Source organism: Prunus dulcis, chromosome 8 (assembly GCF_902201215.1).
Source record: "Prunus dulcis chromosome 8, ALMONDv2, whole genome shotgun sequence".
Classification (NCBI taxonomy): Eukaryota; Viridiplantae; Streptophyta; class Magnoliopsida; order Rosales; family Rosaceae; genus Prunus; species Prunus dulcis.
This window is the reverse complement of record NC_047657.1, coordinates 9,633,572-9,654,049: the sequence shown is the minus strand read 5'-3', so window position 1 is coordinate 9,654,049 and position 20,478 is coordinate 9,633,572. Positions and strand designations below refer to the sequence as shown.

The window sequence follows — 20,478 nt, the reverse complement described above, 5'->3', positions numbered from 1 at the left end:
AGTCCAACTAATACATAACGAAACCCCCTAACTATTCCTATTCTCCAGGAACTAAGGGTTCGTTTGGTACACCTCCCTAACTTGGACTGGCTTGGATAAAAAATTATCCCATGTTTGTTGTCATACGATTCTAATTTTAAATGGGATTAATAATCTGGGGCCCACCAAATACACCTTCTTAACTGGGCTTAGTGAGACCCGTCTGGGAAGGGGGGACAAATAATCCCCTCCTCATCGCTCGCGACTTCCTCCCCTCTCCACGCCTTCATCTTTGCCATTAGTTCCCACCCCACCACACATCTCGTCACAGCCATCACCTCCCACCTAAGCACACACCTTGTCACAGCCATGGCCTCCAACCCTCATCCATGTCAACTGCTCTCTCTCTCTCTCTCTCTCTCTCTCTCTCTCTCTCTCTCTCTCTCTGCTACAAAACCCAAATGGAGGAAATAAATCAATTAATTCAAATCCCTTTTTCTTAATATGAAATTGGGAAGAACCTCATAAAACAATAGCTAACCATCAAGCCATTCATCATCAAAGAATCCACCCAGGCAGAAGCCTCCTCAAATAAGCAAATTCCCAAATTTAGATTGTGGGGTTTGGGCATGTGGCTATTGAAGAGAGAGGAGGGTGAAGAGAGAAATAGTGAAATAGGAAAATGAGATAATATAAAATTTTCAATTAAGAAGCAGAGAGACAAATAGATTGAGAAGAAGTGGAGAAGGAGAGAGGAGGGAGAAGAAGAAGATGAAGTTGCAGGTTGGAAGAAGAAGATGAAGTCGCAGAGAACAAAAGAAGAAAAGTTAAAAAAAAAAACAGAACAAATAAATCCACTTGCCTTTTTTTTTAAAATTAAAAATAAAAAAGTCAAAAAATTTAGTCCTAGTTCAATTGGCACCAAACACAGTACAAGTCTTATCCAGATTATGCCAAGCCAAGCCAATCCAAGACAGTCCCAATATTTAGTCTAGTCCATGACAATCCCGCGTACCAAACGAGCGTATTAGAAAAGTAATATCCCCAATCATACAATTTACCCGTAGAACAGGACCAGCAATTGACGTTTAGTGGCAGAGGAAATTTGCTACTCTAATAGTGAATCATACATAGAAACCCACAAATCTCTCCATTAAAGAACCAAGAAATCAGAGGAAATTTGCTTGGAAGGAACATGACGTTTTGAGGAAACGTAAATTCTGCGATTTGTCGATCTGTCTCTGCTTTCTGATTCTACATAGTGGTAGCAATTGTAATTACATTAAAATTTGTGGACATACTGTTTGCTTAGGTGGCTAAACACCTGGTCTTGTGGACTGGAATTAAGAGGTAACAACTCTAGTCCTGCATTCATTATATATTTGTAAAATTGGACCCATATCTAAGAGTCCCTTTTTCGGTCTATATTCCCACTGCTAGCTAAAAGGCCCACTGTTAATTGAAGATACTTTTATGTAGCGGAAATATACTTTTTTTGTATCTTTCTCACTCGTCATGTGACTATTTATATGATAAATCAAAAATAAAGTAAGAAGATAGTATCCAATACAAGGAAGTTTTTGTTGATTACAAACACGTATAATAAACCAGTTGGACTAATGTTTACATAGATTCGACAAAATTCAACATAAATATGAAGCAACATAATTCGATAGTAGTGCAGGTCAACCCAACCTAGCCTATCCTTGGCAATTTGAGTTTAGGTTCAGATTTCTTGAGGTTGGAAATAAATGAAATCAGCCCAACTCAAGGTGAATTCGGGTTAACTCGAGTTGGGTTTAGGTTGCCCAATTTTATATGGGTTGAGCTAAACCCCGCACTATAGAATTCTACTAGCAAGGTTTATCATAACTTCTTAGAAGAGTGTTGCTAAACGAACCTTAAAATTAATTGAATACACCTTATTACCAAACTATTTATTGAATTACTGATTTACCATAATATAAAATGACCAAAAATGATATATTTAATTATGAAACAAATATAATTTTAATAAGTACACCCTACTCACAATCTTCGACCATAATCAAATAATTGTTGTCACATATTGATTCCAGTATGCAACTAATAAAAGAAAAATAACAAGAACAAAAAACAAAAAAACAAAAGAAACCCCGCCACCTTAGCCTCATTTATACTTAATTTCAAGAGAGGACAACATTCATCTTCCATAGGGGAACACACCCATGCAAGCCAAAGAGCACGTACGGTGACATGAGTTTGGCTCACGTAAGTAGGAAAGCTCTTTGAGATTGATCCAGATGGAAAAGGCACTGTCTTGGATTTAGCTGACAACTTGACACGATGAATAAAAGAATATAAGTGCTAGCCCACTTGATGTACGATGGTCAAGATGATAATCTGGGGGTACGGCAGGGGGTTGGGTACCTTGATAAATTTTCTGTTATTTTAAAGGGATGTGTGTGGGAGGGAGGGTGTAGAACTTGGAGATGGATGGTGGTGGAGGAAGGAATGGGCGGGCCACCGGTGGGGTTTGGGTGTGGAGGCGGTTGTGGGAGAAGGGGGAGAGTGGGGAACTGGGTAGGTTTTTTTATATTTTAGTTTTATGAATAAATATTTTCAATTATTTCATTTGTATGGGTATTTTTGATAGTTAAATATAGTATATTTAATTAAATTTATATTTTGATTTAAATATTAGTTAAATAGGTTCGTTTAGCAACACTTTTCTAGAAAGAAGAGAAGAAAATTACGAAATGCATTGGGCGTATTGGGCTACCGAATGAACCACACAGTACAGCCTCGAGGACGAAATTGATCACAAATAACTCCCATTAGCAGCCCAACAAGTTCCGGGGGACGTTTTGGATTCTAATAATGGCACCTCCTCTGAGTCCTCCCCATTAAAACCAAGGCAAAGGATGAACTGCGAGACCTTAATTTAATACTGGTGACTAGGTTGTGAATTTTACTCACACAAACTACATCTTAGTATCATAAAGCTATATTAAACATAAGGAAAATGCTAAGGAGACCAACTTTAGATACCAACTTGTGTACTATCTCTCTAATAGAACGTGAGACCCTTTGTATTGGTGGGCTCCAACTCTATTAAAGAGATGGTACATAAGTTAGTATCTAAAGTTGATCTCCCTAGCATGACCCTAAACCTAATGCTGCTGGCTGACCATATTTTTCCAGTCTCATGGCAAGCACTCTTATGTGTTTAGAGAAAACCTTGCACGAAACTGGTTAATGTAATCACTCACTCTATCGCTCTCATCACGTGAGCGAGGTTCTAGCGAGAAACATTGATATTGTGTTGTGGAACATATATCTAAAAGAACACACAATCCCTACATACACCAATTTATTTCCAAAATCAGAGCTGATAGAGCTGATAGGAAGTGGTTGTGCCAATCCTCTTCAAGGAACAGTCTACTCAAGTGCTTTTCAAGGAACAGTTTTCTTTCTAATAAATTCTAACCACAAGCAAGAAACCAAATATCAAGTTTTGCAAAAATGGTTACTTCAAGGAGAGATCAATGCCCCAAAGTCATCAAATCAACTATCAAAATGATCAAATGAACAGCAGCAATTGCACCAGACATGAACATGAACACCCAATTCCAAAATTTTCCAAATGGGTTTCACCTTAACCCTCCAAATTTTCATTTCCCAATTCCAATACCCTAAACATCCACAAAAATGTAGGAAAAAAACCATTGATCCCCAACCATATCAAATGTGAAAGTTTAAAACATATACACAGTGAAGTCATCAACAACAGAAATTTGATTCTTATATAGACCATTGAAATATAACAAGTCAGAGATTCAGAATCAACAACCACATGTTAGATCCAAACCCCATATTTACCCAAATTAACATAAGACTACTACATCCCAACTACAAATAATTACATCCAAAACCAGTTGTAAAAGATACCCAAATCTCCAAAGATCTAATCTTTCCCAGCAATGAACTGAAGAAATCCTTTTAGTTTATGTGCTTCAAACCCAGTCCATGCTTCCCACGGACGCAGCCAGGCCTCACAAGCAAGTAAGGCGATCGCTTCGAATTGTTCATCTTCGGAAATGTCCTCTTCCCCAATTTCCTCATCCTCTGCCTCCCAAACTTGTCGCCCACCGACCACGGCACAAGCTCGTCATCTAAACCATACCCATCATCATCCTCATCATCACCATCACCATCATTACCATGGCCCTCATCCTCATCACCACCGTCAAAATCGTGACGGGGTTTGAGATTGAGGCCCACATCGAGAAATCGAACAAGATGGGGACGACGATGGCTATGGGCACCCACTGGAACTGCCATTGGCTTTGAGGTCGAAGAGATAGAAGAGGAAAATGAAGAAGGCCCGATACTTAGCACATCAGACCCATTTGCTTCTTCGTCTTTATCTTCTCGTTGTTCGGAGTCAGAGTGGTGGTTGTGGTGGTGCTTTTCTTCTGAGTCTGCATCAGAGGCATCAACGAACTCCCAGTGCGAAAGACCCACATAGTCCTCTTCTCCAATTTGCAAGAATTCAAATTCTTCGTCCATGGAATTTAGTCCTTGAAACTTTCCCAATTCCATTTCTCTCTCTCTTGTTTTTGGTTTTGTTTTAGTTTTGGATCTCCTAGTTTTGAAACGAATTATTGGGTTCCTTCCCTTCAGTAACTTCAGTTTTATAAAGACTCGTTGCCTTTCTCGGGAATCTGAGGTGGGCAATAAGGATGAGATGTCCACCCCGCCCGCAAGTTATCTCGTTCCATTGGTGCACGCGACTCTGCCCAATGGCTTTCTTCCACCTGTCACATTCCAGTTTCTAATTTTATTTTTCCTTGCCTAAACCAAAACTACCCCACAAAGCCAAAAAAACTTACATGTAACAGAAGCGCTTATAACTTAAGTGCTTAAGATCCTCGGTAAATCCATTTTCAGTTTTCGTTGAGGAGCCTATTGCTCAACGCTGCTTCCCCATGGGAGTTAGAGACAGGATTGAGAACAATGTCCTAAGTTCAGTTTTCCTTCCTTAATATTGCGTGTATAAAAAACAAAAATAAAAAAACCGTTACCCGCTAAAATTTAGCTTTTGTTAAATTCTCTAAATTTAGCTTTATAATTGTTCACAAAACTAACTTGAGGTATAGTTTAATTTTTTGAGTTAGCTGTTGGAGTAAAGTTTTTGTGGTTTTTGAGTTAAAATAGCCAAATAACATGGTGTAGTTAGACTGTTGGAGATACTCATTTGCCCAACTGATGACAGAAGATGAGAATCTATCCTTTCCAATGAAACCCAACACAAGAAAACTAAATTGTAATAAAATGTTTATTTTTTCAGTCATGTATAAAATTGTGTTGCCTAAAGTTAAGGTATGGGCTTCAAAATCCCCGATGCTTGGTTTGAAATTGAGTTTGATTAATGTTTTTGTGGGTCGGAAATTTGACTTCAAATATTTTGTTTTTGTTTTTGTTTTTGTGGCAATGCTAATTGTGATTTATTCTTTTTGACAAACCAAGCAATTGAAAGTGTTTGTGGACAAAGAAGCTGTCAGTCTCATCATGATTTGGATACTTTTTGTGGGCATTTTTTGTATATCTAAATTGGCGCATAATTTTTTTTTTTTTTCTTTTTATAGAAGCGATATTGAGGAAATGAGGAATCAAACTTAAGATCTTGAATACATGAGTGTTTTTAACTACTTGAGTTATAAGCCCTTACACACATGCACGTTAGTAATGCGTGGAGTAGATTAGTTAATTGAATATTTGTGTACACGTAAAATAAGTGAATTTCATAAATTGTCATTCTTCTCGTGTCCAGAATAAAATATTAACGATTTTTTAGTGACAAATATCTATATAGTTTTACAGTCGGTGAAAATCATGAACAAATCTTCGAAATCGTGGAGGAGCTACTGAAATTTACTGTAGTTTTATGTTACATAAGTTTAGATGTACATGCTTTCTTTCAACGATTTAGTTTTTTTTTCTTCTTAATTTTAATAATCAAAGAGTAAGAAACTTTCATTCCAACCAACAAACATACAATTTGCAATCAAAATAGGGATGCAACAAGAGGCGGCTTCGTTAAAACCTTGCCATAAAAACCCCTAATGGAGAAAATCCGGTTAAAGAAAAAGAGTACTACAACATCCGAAAACGATAACCAAAACAACTACCCACACTCCATGTCTGTTACCAACAATGGTACAAGCTAGTCAGGAGCTAGAATAGTCCAGAAATAAGGATGATGTTCGAGCAACCCAAACTGCGCCAAAGAGTCAGCGACCCGATTCCCCAAACCCTGCTGAAAAAGAACATTACTAACACACAATTGTACTAGCAACCTTCTAATGTCATCCACAATATTACCCAGATTACTCCATAGCTCACCATCTCCCTTCAATAAAGCCACAACTTCTTGCGAGTTTGATGCTCTCAAAAAGGAGGGAACTCCTTCACTAAGAAGGGAACTTCTTGCAAGCATGCATGATGTAGACGGGAAAGGAGGGAACTCCTTCACTAAGAAGGAGATTTTGCTTTTAAAAAAAGGAAGTCCCCTTTTTATTACATCCACACCCACCAATCAAATTTAAGTCCTTATAAAAGATCATCAAATTCACACAAAAAAAAATTCGTCTCCACCACCAAATATGTTTTTTTTCTTTCAATGAACTCAAGTCTTCTATAAAAACTTATTCATCGATCAAGTCAATGGCGAAAGGATTTTATGTGTGTGGTAGCCTCTTACAAAATATAAACAATAAAAAATTCGAACTCAAGAAATACCAAAACATCAAAATAATATTGTATATTCATTACAATTATAATGTTGATCCCAAAAAAAAATTTTCATTACAATTCATAATTGTCCTCTACAAGTTTTCATATTTTGAAATCGTTGCATAACAACCACGTCATCTATACTATTAAAAATATTTTTCTCAATATATGCAATTAAGCAATCATTCATCCATGAATTGACCTAATTTTAAAACTTGATAATATAATATTAAATTTGAGAGAAAAACTCACAACCAATGAGAAAGTTTGCTCCTGCCAAAAAAAGAGAAAAATGGATTAAAATCTCTTTGGTTTTTAGTTATTTGTGTAAAAAGGTAATATAATAATACAGTTCCGATCTCTTGGACCACATGAGTCCAAAATGTTGTGGTCACCCACCGTTGGATATTAATCCAATGATTCAAAAAAGTTTCTTAAAATGTGTGCAATAGTGAGTGAACCATTGAATTTGCATCCAATGGTAAGTGACCACAAATCTCTTGGACCCCTGTAGTCCAAGAGATCGAGATAGTTTTATAAAAACTTAGTCTTGGAGGAAACGTAGGTTTGGCTGGGTAAGCCCACGTGGTAAAATATATATGTTAATTAATATGGGTTATCTAATAACAGCATACTGTTTTCTTTTTTTGTAATAAAAACTGAGTGGGGGCCTGAGACTGCACTGGTCCCAATGTGCCTCTGTCCCCGAATAAGGTCTTATGCCAAGAAAGAAAATATTGTATTGATCAAGCTTCCAAAGTAAGTTCCTCAAACATGCTGAGGTTTTTTTTTCTTCTTTAGCAACCATCGCGTTAGTTTCATTTTTCTTGTAATAATATTTGGCCTTTCAAATATTTGGTTGTCAATTTTATTTTTATAAAGAATTTAGCCTTTCAAAATTGCACCTTCGTTAAAAAATTCTTAAGTCCGCTTATGGTACAACACTCATAAATTCAGTTAACATGTATTGTTTAAATTAGTTAAACTACTATTTAGAGACATATAAACGAATTTTAAACATATTTATTGTCACTGTAAACTACTATTTAGAGACATATTTATTGTTTGCAAAAATAAACTATGGTATAACACTCATACATTCCACTATTATGTATTGTTAATAAATAAATTTAAAATAAATTTTATACACATTTAATCATTAAAAGAAAAATAATAAAAAAAGAGTTAACTTTCTAAAAGATTCTGACCTCCAATAGTCAAAACCAATTTTTTATATAATTTTTAATAAAAAAACAAATTTAAATACATTTAAAACGTTAAATGAAATATATATATATATATATTGTAATGGCTAGCTATCACGCCTTTAATATTAGCTATTGGATTGCATTTGCACGAGATGTTCTCGCTATCACGCCCACGCATTATACTTCCTTTTGTAGGGCAACACATGTGGTGGGCCCACAAAAAATTTCGCATGGGCGATAGTTGGCCTACAAGTGGCATGGTTATATGGCTAAAAAGCTAAATGTGGCCCTCCAAATGTGGCCAAACTTTTTTTAGCCCAAGGCTGGAGATGGATTTTGCATGTTTTGAGGGCTAAATATGACCTATAGGCCATGGCTGGAGATAGAGAAACATTTACATAAAACAGGGATAACGCTATTTTGCTACCCAGCCAATCACGGTATGCCACGCGTGATCACTTTCACACATAGCAGTTTGTGATTGGCCTTAAAGAGTGCTTCTGGAAAGGCCAAAAGTACTTTTTGAGAACCAAAAGCACACTTTTGACTATACATTTGGCAGAAATATTTAAAAGTGCTTATGAGTAATAGAAACACTTTCTTGAGAAGCTTCAAGGTGCTCTTCCAAGTGCTTTTCCAGGAAGTACTTGAATTATTAGTAAAAAATTCAGCAATCTTCTATTAAAAGCGCTTATAAGCAAAAATACTTCCACAAAAGCAGACCCAAATGAGCCTTAACATGTTATAGGGCAACATTCAGGCAAGGCCAACTTGCTATAAACAATATAATATATATTTTGGCAAGGACCTGCTGTGAAGTACATTACACGATAGACTGGTATCTTTCAAGCCCAGTTGCCAAGTCTGGTTTGATGATCCCAGAATCTTAAACAGAATCTTAAACAGACTGGTATCTTTCAAGCCCAGTTCTTTCCTCTCTAAAAACGGTTCATCTTAACTTTCGGAACCAAAAGAGAGTTGTGCAGCCAGCAATGCCTTGTGATCCCAAACTCCGATGTCCATATTTTCAAATCATGAACATGTACTATTGCAGCTTGCCCTGAAGTAGTTGGACAATTTGCTCTGCTCTCAATTGGATGCCATTGAGATACTCCGTAAGAACACGTTGCTGGTATGAACCTCCCTCCTGTTGTACAGAAACCAAAAATAAAAAAGCATCAACATCTGGGAAATAGAAGCAACAAAACGAAAATAGATAGGTTATTCAAAAACCAAGGTTGTTTCTCACTGTTCGGATCAGAGTCCGTTCAACCCTCTTCTTAATGACAGCATAGAGCTCCTGTGGTAAAATTTCCCCTTTGCCAAGTGTTAATCCATTGAGCAGCAGCTTGTTCCATTCTTCTTCAGGAGCTGCAAGGCAGATCCACCAGACATCAGATCAAATTGAGTGACTTTCTAATTAACTGCTGAGAAATATAATAGAAAGGTCAACCAACCTCCCCCTACGACAGTTTTAGCTACAGCAAAACCTAGAAAATCCATCTTACACGAGACACAACAAAAAGTAGCCAATTCATAACAAAATAATCAGAATGTGATCAAAATGCAAAGAGGTAATTTTCATATCTGTTTTGTAGTTATGTGTTACAGGCAAGTATGTGTTACAGGCAAGTAACAATTCCACTTCCTTTTATTCAAATCCAGCAATCCCAGTCCACAACTCCATGAGGCATGCATAAACAAAAAGTTAAATCTAATAATAACCAATTATATGAGTAATTGATAGAATTTAGGATCAAACTTTTCAGCGTATGGTTCACAATGCAAAACATGTATCTCTTGTTTTGGTTCATCTAATAACCCTGATGTATTTTTTCCCACGTTATGTACACCATGACATAAGCATAATTACCATGGGAGAAACCCTTAGGATCAAACTTTTTAGCGTATGGTCCTGGTCATTGAACCAATCTATTGAGTTTACAGGATGCTTTTATCTACAATAACCCGAACCCTAAACTGAAGCCCTATTTCTTATCTTAGGCAGGATTCAACCAATCACTCCTTTCAACTACCCCACATCCAGGATATTCCTTCAACATACTAGAACGAATCACAAACGTGTTGCAATACCCTATAAACAGAATATATTCTTTTGAAAACAGCAAGAGACACCAGATTCTCAAAAGGAGCACCATCAATATGCATGAAATTCATAACGATGAAGAAACCATTACTACAGAAAACATATGTGGTTAGTAGTAAACACTTGAGGTTAGAAGTTACAACAAAATCTCTTTATCAAGAACCAGTAAGCTAATTCTTCAATCATAAGTTCTGCAAGATAATTTAGATTATAATGACAAATTCTCTTTTATAAGTTTGATGGCAGACACCTTTGATTATGGTTTCTAGAAACTGCTCGGCCTTCAGAATTTCATCCCCTGCAAATAGTACACAGTTATTAAGAAACCTGACTTATGAGATAAAACAAGCACAGAAGTATTACAAAGAAAATTATTTTTTTATTAAAAAATGTATTTGATGGTAAAGTTTGTTGATAATTAAAGCACTATTCAGAGACACACTAGTCTAAATATATAATGGAATAAGCAAGGTGTGTCATAACCTGCTCCCAGAAGGTCAAATATTAGAAATATCTAAGGCCACCCTATCTCTCAGTGTCCGCTCCCCAGGTCAACATGTCTTCATGTAGTACAACTCCGCACACTTTCGAATGGTGTCAACTCTTAACATTATTCTGTCACAACAATCCTTAAATGTGCTTGCCACATTGGCAGTTTGGCATAATACCTCAAAAAACTAGTCAATTATATAGTCCAGATCAACCCAGTATGCACACACACAATCAACACCTAACAGAATTGGTGTATCACAATCTCCCCCATTCAACTCCCTAATGTCTTCCTCAAGGCCCATGATCAAATCCACTACATCCTCCTCAGGTGCCAAACTTATCCTGCAATTCCTTTGAACCCATGTGGCACTACCAAATTAGCTTTGATACCATTTGTCGCGATACAAGGAGCACTCTATCAAAGTGAATGAAGTATCCCAAGAGGATTAGTTAGAAACAAGGCTTTAGATAAGTATAACGTAGATAGACCTAGTACATAACCAATGAGTGATTCAACACATGTTCGCACAACCCACACTAACAGAATCAGGGTATCACTTCGTGAATAGTGAACCATAATGGTTTGAAATGTCACCAACAATAGCATCAGTAGTGTCAGAGAATATAAAACTCTACATCGGAAACTGGAAGCCATGCATTATAACCTATTGGGTCTCTCCACCATTGCCAATTGGTTCTAAGTCGGATAATCTAGTTCTAACAAGTATATATCATACGCTAGTTTTGCTACCCATGCAAGAGTGCTACTAATCTTATGTCCAGGCTCCAGCCCTTCCTCAGGGGTTATCCTCCCTCTCTTTTTCCTCTTTTTTGTTTGAAATAAATTCATAGGAATAAACACAGAAACTAACATGAAAAATACTACTAAAATTATCAGAGCATTACATCAATTTTCAAACATTGGCCAAGGTCTTTATAAATCCATGACACCATACTATTTGCTTTTATACAAGTCCAAAGCATATGACAGCATGTCTAAAGGCAATGGGCACTGCAATTACCTTTTTTTGCATAGCTACGCTTGGATAGAACAGTAGAAGCATAGAGTTGTAAAACCTTTTGTAACATAGCCTCAAACCCTGGCTTATCTCCATCTCCTTTTGCCTGAAATTAATTAACAAAGTACATTATAATTGTATCTTATATGAAGATCACAACGACAAAAAAAGTTATCCAAGCAGTATTGCAAAAGGGTTTGAACTTCAATTCAAAGGTCTTGTAAGGAAGTTTACAACTTAGCGTGTCTAAAGCATCAAATGGAAGAGATTGTTCATGAAAACAGCAATACAATACAAGGACCACAATATGGATCTCTGTGCACATTCTAGTAGCACCACTTTGAACTTAAAGGAGAAGAAGAAGACGAAAGAGTAAATGACAAATTTTGAAGATAACTTCTTATACAACATAAACAACGCAAGAAAACACCACAATTCAAATTTTCTAGAGCCAATTCAAGGGCAATGTAAGAATGTAGTAGCATATGATTTACTACTCCTATAATGATGAAGGATCTTATGGTTCCAAGAAAAGAATATTCAGGCAGTAGCAATAAAAGTATTAAAACAAACTCACTTGTCGTAGTTGCGCATTAACTTCTGAAAGAAACCCTTCGTCCAATTGTCCATCTTCCTCCCTTTGGACTAATTCCTATTGATCAAAAACAGAAAACACTAAATAAACTATATATTGAAAATAGTTTTGATTTTGCATTAGCAACTTATTATGGTTGGAGCATCCAAACCAAAACCAATTAGCTATTGTGGAGAGATCCCGAATTTTACATATTGAGATACACAGCTTAAAATACCTAATGGGAGACTTATAATTGTCAACACTCCCCCTCATGTGTGGCCATAAGAGAGCCAAAGATGTGGATCAATTATATGAGGAGAAACAGAGCACGTTTAGTTCAATTGGGTCTGACACGTGGATGAATTGCCCACTCCAGTACCATGTTAGAGTTGCAGCATTTTACACAAAATTTATTGGTTACAGGTGGGGATCTCCAAGATTTTGTATTAAGATGCAACCCAATGTGGGATTCTTATATTTACAAAAAAATTAATGATTTGAAAAAAATTTAAACAGGCAAGAATTGCATATATTCAACAGTGAAGTAAATTTACACAAAAAGAAGAAAGAAAAAAGGACTCACTTTCTCCATTAATTTAAGAGCCTCGGGATCTCTAGGAGGCCATTGAATTTCTTCTACTTCATCAACTACAGGTTTCAGAATCCCCTTGAGGACATCAGTAGCTGAATCTATCTTTTCCTACAGGGAAAGGGGGAAACAATAAATATAAAAATTCGTGTTGCATAAAACACTCAGGAATATCATTTAACATAGACCCAACAGAAGAATAAGTCCTGGTGGGCTATGGTGTAGGGAGAGAGAGGTACATTGGTCTTATGAACAAGGCGATCCACTATGCTCATTATAGATATAGCCAATTCCTCATAGTCCTTCTGAAAGAATGCAAAAGATTAAGCCTTCTTTCACAAGCTTGAACTGGAAAGAAGTCAGCAATAAAAGTATCATCATAAAATTAGAATTAACCAAGTTGAAAACCGTGCTTTATCATCCTCCGATTTGCAGGTATCAGTTCTTGCCGCAAGCCGTATCCAAAAGCCCTCATTAAAAGCCAAGACATTTTCAACAACAAGCTTCTGAAGCTGTTCACCAAGCATAACTAGCAATAAGGATTACATTTATAATTTTACAGGTGGAGTCAATGAAAGATGCATTGAAGTCCCAACATAAAAGAGTCCATGTTTAATCAAACAATATATACCCCAAAACCCTTCTTTTCTCCACACATTCCATACGATTACAAAATTATATCATGATACATAAAACTAGAAATCTAGTGCAAAGAAGATCAAATCCTATTCAAAATATTCTAGCATTCACAGGTTAGGTTGACAATGGGTGGAGAGACCCATGATATTATATGCACTCATGCAAGGCTTCCATTTCCCGATGTGGGGCAGTACTCTCAACAACCTTATACAAGGAATTTATTAATTATATGTCCTTGGTCTTGAAAGGCATTCCCAAAAAGAAGCTATTAAGGAATTGCCTTTATGGTCCTATCTCATGAATCTTCAAAATTTCAAACAATAAAGTGCCTTTACTACTGCCATTCTGCTTAAGATTATTAACAATATTAATTTGCTCTTATCTCCTTTATCTTCAAAATTTCAAATAAAGTAAAACCCTTAGAACTAGTATTATTTAATGGTGTTATAGTCTCACTACCACAGAAAGAGGACAATGGTAAGTAAAGAAATCCAAATTAGTTAACTGATTGCTGAAAAAGAAATCATATATGAAAGCAAAGTGCAAACTCCACATTTACTTACTTCAATTGGATTTGCATGTCTTAGTTTGTCTATCAGCCTATCCACTTCTACAGTCTTTTTGAATGCTCCCTCGGCATCTTGATTGACTGCACAGATCAAAGTTCTCCTGTTTTATTAGATCGAAACACTCAAATTTACTATTGACAATTCCATCAACCAGATTCAAGAATAGCGCAACCATAAAAATGGAACAAAACAAATCAGCATATGGAGGCACCAACAGAAAAGCAGTGACCATGGCAACTGACTTTCCAACAAAAAACCGACAATGTAGGCCATAAGATTTAAAAGAATAACCAAACAACCCAAGAAAAAAGAAACTAGAAAGAATAGTCCTTCACAACTAGCTGAATAAGTTATTAACGGCTACAAATGATCATTCTTAGTTTTCTTTTCTTTTTTTCTTTCGAAAAACAAATAGTAAACTATTAACGGCTATAATGACCATAATAATCAATTTCTCTACGGAAAAACAACAATTGAGGAACTCAAATTAAAAGGGAAAAAACCCCAAAAAGTAAGAATCATCATTTCTAACAAACTAAACCACAATTCTTGGGGTTTCCTTTCTTTAAAAACAAATAAATAAAGACATTGCCCCAACATTGAGCGACGGTAGAAAGAGAATGACAATTGAGTTGACAATACCTCCTCTTCCAATTCATATGAGTGGTGGAGCCGAACCGCTTTGAACTCGACACCCCCGTGACATCCCAATTCTTGAGAAATGAAGTTCTTAATCCAACGCAATAATATACCTATTCAAAATATATATTTTTTTTTTTAAAGCAAATTGTCAACAATATTCAAAATCTATCTCCAAACACCAATTACAAAGTAAAAGCTCCAACATTTTGCTCTTTTTTACATTTTTTCAAAGCTCCACAAGTTGTAATTTTATGCATACAAATGCATAAATAGAGAGAGAGAGAGAGAGAGAGAGAGAGAGGGACTGGAGTTGAATGAACAAAAAAAGAAAAGTTTGTAAAAGAAGTACCTCTTGGCGGGGAGAAGGTGAAGAGGAGCATCGATGAGCTTGTACGGACGGGGGCGCGGGCATGAACGAGAAGGAGGTGGCCATGGAGGGAAGCTTGTACGGACAGTGGCGGGAGTAAGAGTGAGAGAAAGGCCGCTGATGACCATTCAAGTTTGTATATCAAGATTTTTCTTCTTTTATCGCTTTCTGGGAAATTTTTAGCGGATGGGAAGCTTTGGGCCTACACCAAGAGAATGCTATTTTAGGCCCCTCAGAAGGTCCAGTTTTCAAATGGGCCCATACCAATCTAAGAGCCTCTCCATGAGTCTTTATCCATAAATCGTTTCAAATTGGGGACTGATTCTAACTTAGAGAGAAGTATCATTATACTCAGAGCTAGTTGGTTTAGTTGGTCACGCTCTATTATTTGATCAAATTTCAATGATTGACACTCAAATTACGTCAAATCTCAACAAAGCATTTTCTACACTATGAAAGGAGGGTTTCAGTTTCCTTCTTATTTTCTCATGAGCTAGGTAGGTAGACTTACCAAATATGAGAAATCATCCAAACCCATTTTCCTCGAAACCAAACGCTATTGAGATACTAAAGATGGTCAATTGAGACACAAAAGTAATTTGGTTTTATGAGTTTCCATGACCAAAGGTACCAAGAGATGAGAATTGCAACTCAACCCAACAACCCTAAATTTAGTTGGCCCAAACCCTAATGTTTTTCTTAATGGTGTGCAAATCCTAAGTTTGTTTTAACAGAAAATAATTATATAAGTATTGAGTACCCACATGATGACTTAATTAGTTAATTGAGGACAAACTGACCAAACCCTCTTTTTGTCTTTTTCAACTTTGTCATCAATCAATCCATCGTATGAAATCAGCATCAACATAAATGTTGTCACTTGCCAATAGAGCTCTTTTGTCATCTAAATTAGAAGTGTGCTCGTACAATTCTTCTCCATGAAGAAAGGCAACTAATTAACACACAAGTTCCAAAGAAGAGAACCAAATCAAGGTCATCCCTCATTTCCCCACTCCACTCAACCACATGCATAAATGAATGAGTTGAGACTTCAACTTCATCACAAGGAGCATTCTTGAAGATATATTTAAGCTTTGCTTCCCTAAATCTTGGATCAATATCTGTTTTCTTATTTGGGAATAATAGGGTTAATTACACTTTGGTCCATGATCTTTCAAATCAATCATAATTATGCCTTAATGTCAAAAAGGAAGCAAAAATATAATCCTATGATTGATAAAAGTACCAACTCACTATGAATTTATGATTCTAATTGTTTACATGATGCAATAACACTTTGGACACGGACGCAAAAGCAATGTATTGGTGTTACATAGTTGTAATGTATGTGTCAACATCATCTCAATATGATTCACACTCTTAGTAGGTACTTTATATTCAATTCATTTAACTTGGAAATGACGTGACTTAATTTCGGAATAGACATGCTATGTTAGGATTAATGACCTAAATGGTCCCTCAACTTTTACTCCAATATCATTTTTATTTCAATGGTACTTCAACTTTTTATTTGGTACCAAAACGGTCCCACCGTTAAAAACTGTTAATCTTACCGTTAAATTGAGGGGTAAAATTGTCCATATAAATTAAAACGTTGCCTAAATAATTAAAAATTAGAAACCAATTATAAAACTTAAAAAATTGAAAATTTTGAATCTCACCACCAACTGTAGTCCACTCACCAACCACATGGCTTCTTCTTCTTCTTCTTCTTCTTCTTCTTCTTCTTTTTTTATTTTTTATTTTTTATTTTATTTTTAAATGTTGAGATTGACTTAAAAATTAATATAACAAATTCTCAATTATTTAAATTAATTTAAAAAATTCTCAATTATTTATATTAATTTAAAAAATTCTCAATTATTTAAATTAATTTAAAAAATCAAATAAATACAAAAATAAAACAACAAAAAGCTAAAAAGAAAAAGAAAAACAACCCACCCCACCTAAATCTTGTCTTCCCCGACGCAACCCCTCATATTTCCTTACCCTCAATGACTTGATGGCCTCACAAAGAGGCTGAATTCCAAAGATTTTGGTCCATTAGATCCCAACAAAAACCCTTCTCTTCCTCTGGACTTCCGTCGAGCAATTGGTAGGAACTCAAAGTTGCATCACCAGTAAACAAGGACCTTCAAGCCCATTTCCATGGCTGCCATGGGGTCCGCCATTGCCTCTAGCCCCCTCTAATTCCTACGACGTCATATGCCTTTATCCAAGCAATTTCCCTTAGTTGTCGGATCCAAGCAAAATAGGTCTCTCTGTTTCGGTGTAACCAACTCGGCTCGAGGCTTCAATTGCTCCTTCTACGGCAAGCGTGAGGTTCACGACCAAGTGGTTGGCTACGATGGCTGCGAGCGCAACTTTCACCTCACCTGCCCCAGAATGTGCGGCCGCCAAGCTGTGAATTTGGAGGAATAGGTATGTGAGGAGTGTACAGGCAGTGGGATTAGGAGCAAGCGTTGGCCACTTAGAGTTTTTTTTTTTAAGTGGTCGAAAGGCAAGTCGACTGGAACGTCGTCGTCTAGGCTGTGGAGCATAAAGGCTTTTTGGGAGGGAATGCATTCCTACGTTGGCTTGGTCGTTTTACAGGAGGATACTCACCTAAAAATACGTTCTTGTCCCTCGATTTCACGGAATAATACACGGACTTTGATGGATGGACCATCTTGGTACAAAATAAAAAGTTTAAGGACGTTTGAAATGAAAATTTTAGTTGGTGGACCAAAATGATACTAGAGCAATAGTTGGAGGACCATTTAGGTCATTAACCCTGCTATGTTAATATGCAATTTATTGTTTTTCTTTTAATAAAAAAAGTTCAAAGGAGATGAGATTCTAACTTGAGAACACTTTTAATAAATTAAATGAGCACTGTTATTAGACCGATATTCAGTGTGTAAACAGGCAAACTGGAAAGTCGAGCCGAACCACACGGAAAAAAAAAATCGAGTTGACCAAAAAGTCAACAACCGGTCAAAAACCAAACTGGACCAGTTTGGACCCGTTTTGGTTTCGATTCTGTCTTCAAAAATCAGACTGGGCCGAACCGAACTGATCAAATTAAAAAATATATATAATTTCAATATTTATTTATATTCAATGCTATATTTTTAATCTCATAACTAATATTTATTCAAGTTTAATTTCAAAACATCTCTCTCTTCTAGCTTTAATATTTATTTTTATATGAAATTGAATAATTTATTAATTTTGAAGTCAAAAAAATAACATTTCAGTTGAAAGTTATATTAAAAAATAATTAAATAATTTTAATTTTAATAATCTGGTTCAAAACCGAACCTGACCGAAATCGGATCGAAATCGGTTCAACCGAACTGGATAGTTTTTGAATTTTTTTAATTAAAACCAAACCGAACCAAATCGGTTGAATAATATCGGATCGGTTCTAATTAGAGACAAAAACCGGTCGAAACCAAACCGCGCCCACCCCTAGTGTGTATTATGCACTAGCAGGTCCATTTAGGGTCCAATGAAGGCACAATCATGTTATTTATCTATGAAGGTGCGTCAAATTTTCATGAAATTTTGTGTTAGGTGGAAGTAAACTGTATAAATGCCTCAAAGAAGACTAAGGCAAGGCAAGGGGGGCAACCTCTATCATCTACTTATGTTATTCTTCTTGTTCTTTGGACTTTTATGTAGAGTTTATGTTATCTAATTTGCGCATGATGTGTTTTTGTTTTTTTTTTCTTTTAAGAGTCGATTAATCTTCACTATTGGCAATAGTGTTTTATTGCTTAGACAAAGAAAATTCATGGATCCACCACTAGTATTATATGCTTTCTTTTTCACCAAAAGAGAAATATCACTAAATCAATAGCTAATAAAGAGTTGTATATTTGTGGAGTTGCCATGCTTATCTAATAATCAGAACGTATTTAAGCCCAAATGATTGAACACAATTAGCATTGGTGTCATGCTCTCATCACCAAATACTTCGTATCTTTCAAGTCTTAACCGAAATAGACATTTTTCATAGAAGACTGCTTTGGCAAATCCCTAAAAATTTGTGCTTAACATTTAAAAACTTTGGATTAATCGTTTTATTAGTCCCTGAACCTATACCTGATTTGCATTTGAGTACATCAATTTCCAAAATGATTCCATGGTCCTTCAACTTCAGTTTTGTTAGGATAAATGGTCATACCGTTAATTTTGTTAACTTTTCTGTTAAATGCATGTGTAAAATGGTATTTTTGTATCAAAATTGATTAAAATATGAATAAAAAATTATAAAACTAAAAAATTAAAATTAAACTCTCTCTCTGTCTCCCCCTCTATTCCTATTTCTATACCCCCCAAACTTTTTTTTTTTTTTTTGGGTTGGTTTTTTATTTGATTTTCTTTTATTATTGTTTTAAAGATATAATTTTTTATTCATTTTTTTGGTTTAAATATAAAAATACCATTTTGCCCTTGCATTTAACAGAAAAAGTTAACAAAATTGACGGCATGACCATTTGTTCTAATGAAAGTGAAGTTAAAGGACTACAGGAACTATTTTAAAAATTGAGGTACTCAAATACAAATCAAGTCTAAATTTAGAGACTAATAAAATGATTAACCCAAAGACTTTTTAGAAAACACAAAAGATCTCCCCAAGTGATCAAAAAGTTCACCAAGTATATACATTTTATCACTGCCAGAAGTGTCTTATGACAATAAAAAATTTATGACATACCGACAACGAGTAGTGAGCAAGTGAGTAGCTTTTCACATGGTCTTATTTATGTTCCAAAATAAAATACCATCCATGTGAGGAAGGTATTGGAACTTTACAACCAAAATTAAAAATAATTATTAATTAATTAATTAATTAATTAATAATGATAATTTATAAAGATATAATAGGAGATGTTCTTCTTCTCTCTCTCTCTCTCTCTTATCTTCTTCACGTTCTTTACGTTTCATGATTCAGTCTCAAGATCTTCCATATCCAGGTCTGAAAAAGTGTTCTTTTGTCCTCAAGTGCTTTGCCCATTTTTTTAATTTGCAATCTTCTCAGAAGTTCTTGCTTTCCCATGCTGTAACGTGCATCAAGGCCAATCCATGCATGATGGGAGGACCTGCCAACCACGTTTCTAAATTTGTTAAATCTTGAATTGAATCAAATTCCTAAAGGTTTAGTTGAGACTTACCAACAAAATCACCAAAGTCAATGGTCCTCTAATGCACAAGGCAAAGACAATTTTTCCATGTGTTCCAATTGGTTATAATTATGGGATTTGAAGTTTTAGAGTTGGTAAACTTGTTATTTATCTAACCAACCTAATAAGCATGATGAGATTTAAATGTATCGCTTTTGAATTTTTTTTTGCAACGAATCAAAATCGTATATAAATATTGTTGATGATGCATATGATGTTGAATTCTGTTATGTAATTATGGCAAAAACGACGTCACCGATAATGGTGGCCGCAATGACAGTTTTTCTTTTTATTAAAATCTCATTGTCATGTATTTAGAAA

At 35.6% G+C, this 20,478-nt stretch overlaps 2 protein-coding genes across 3 annotated transcripts; both read right to left on the bottom strand.

Moving 5' to 3' along the window:
* Positions 1-3,738: 3,738 nt before the first annotated feature.
* LOC117637476 lies at positions 3,739-4,679 on the bottom strand. Its single transcript, XM_034372372.1, has one exon. The coding sequence runs from the start codon at positions 4,561-4,563 to the stop codon at positions 3,961-3,963; it is 603 nt and encodes a 200-aa protein (XP_034228263.1). The 5' UTR covers positions 4,564-4,679; the 3' UTR covers positions 3,739-3,960.
* A 4,212-nt stretch (positions 4,680-8,891) lies between these two features.
* On the bottom strand, positions 8,892-15,113 carry LOC117637727. 2 transcript variants are annotated; one of them, XM_034372709.1, is made up of 11 exons: positions 14,948-15,113; positions 14,599-14,708; positions 13,951-14,056; positions 13,162-13,260; positions 12,988-13,053; positions 12,743-12,859; positions 12,160-12,234; positions 11,586-11,688; positions 10,322-10,369; positions 9,214-9,335; positions 8,892-9,111 (listed from the first exon to the last, which is right to left on the bottom strand). In XM_034372709.1, exons 1-11 carry the CDS (start codon positions 15,029-15,031, stop codon positions 9,010-9,012), a joined length of 1,032 nt encoding a protein of 343 aa, XP_034228600.1. In that variant the 5' UTR covers positions 15,032-15,113; the 3' UTR covers positions 8,892-9,009. The 2 variants fall into 2 exon arrangements, with proteins under 2 accessions (XP_034228600.1, XP_034228601.1); XM_034372710.1 differs by lacking the exon at positions 14,599-14,708 and having other exon boundaries at positions 8,900-9,111; positions 13,951-14,036; positions 14,948-15,079.
* Positions 15,114-20,478: the final 5,365 nt, after the last annotated feature.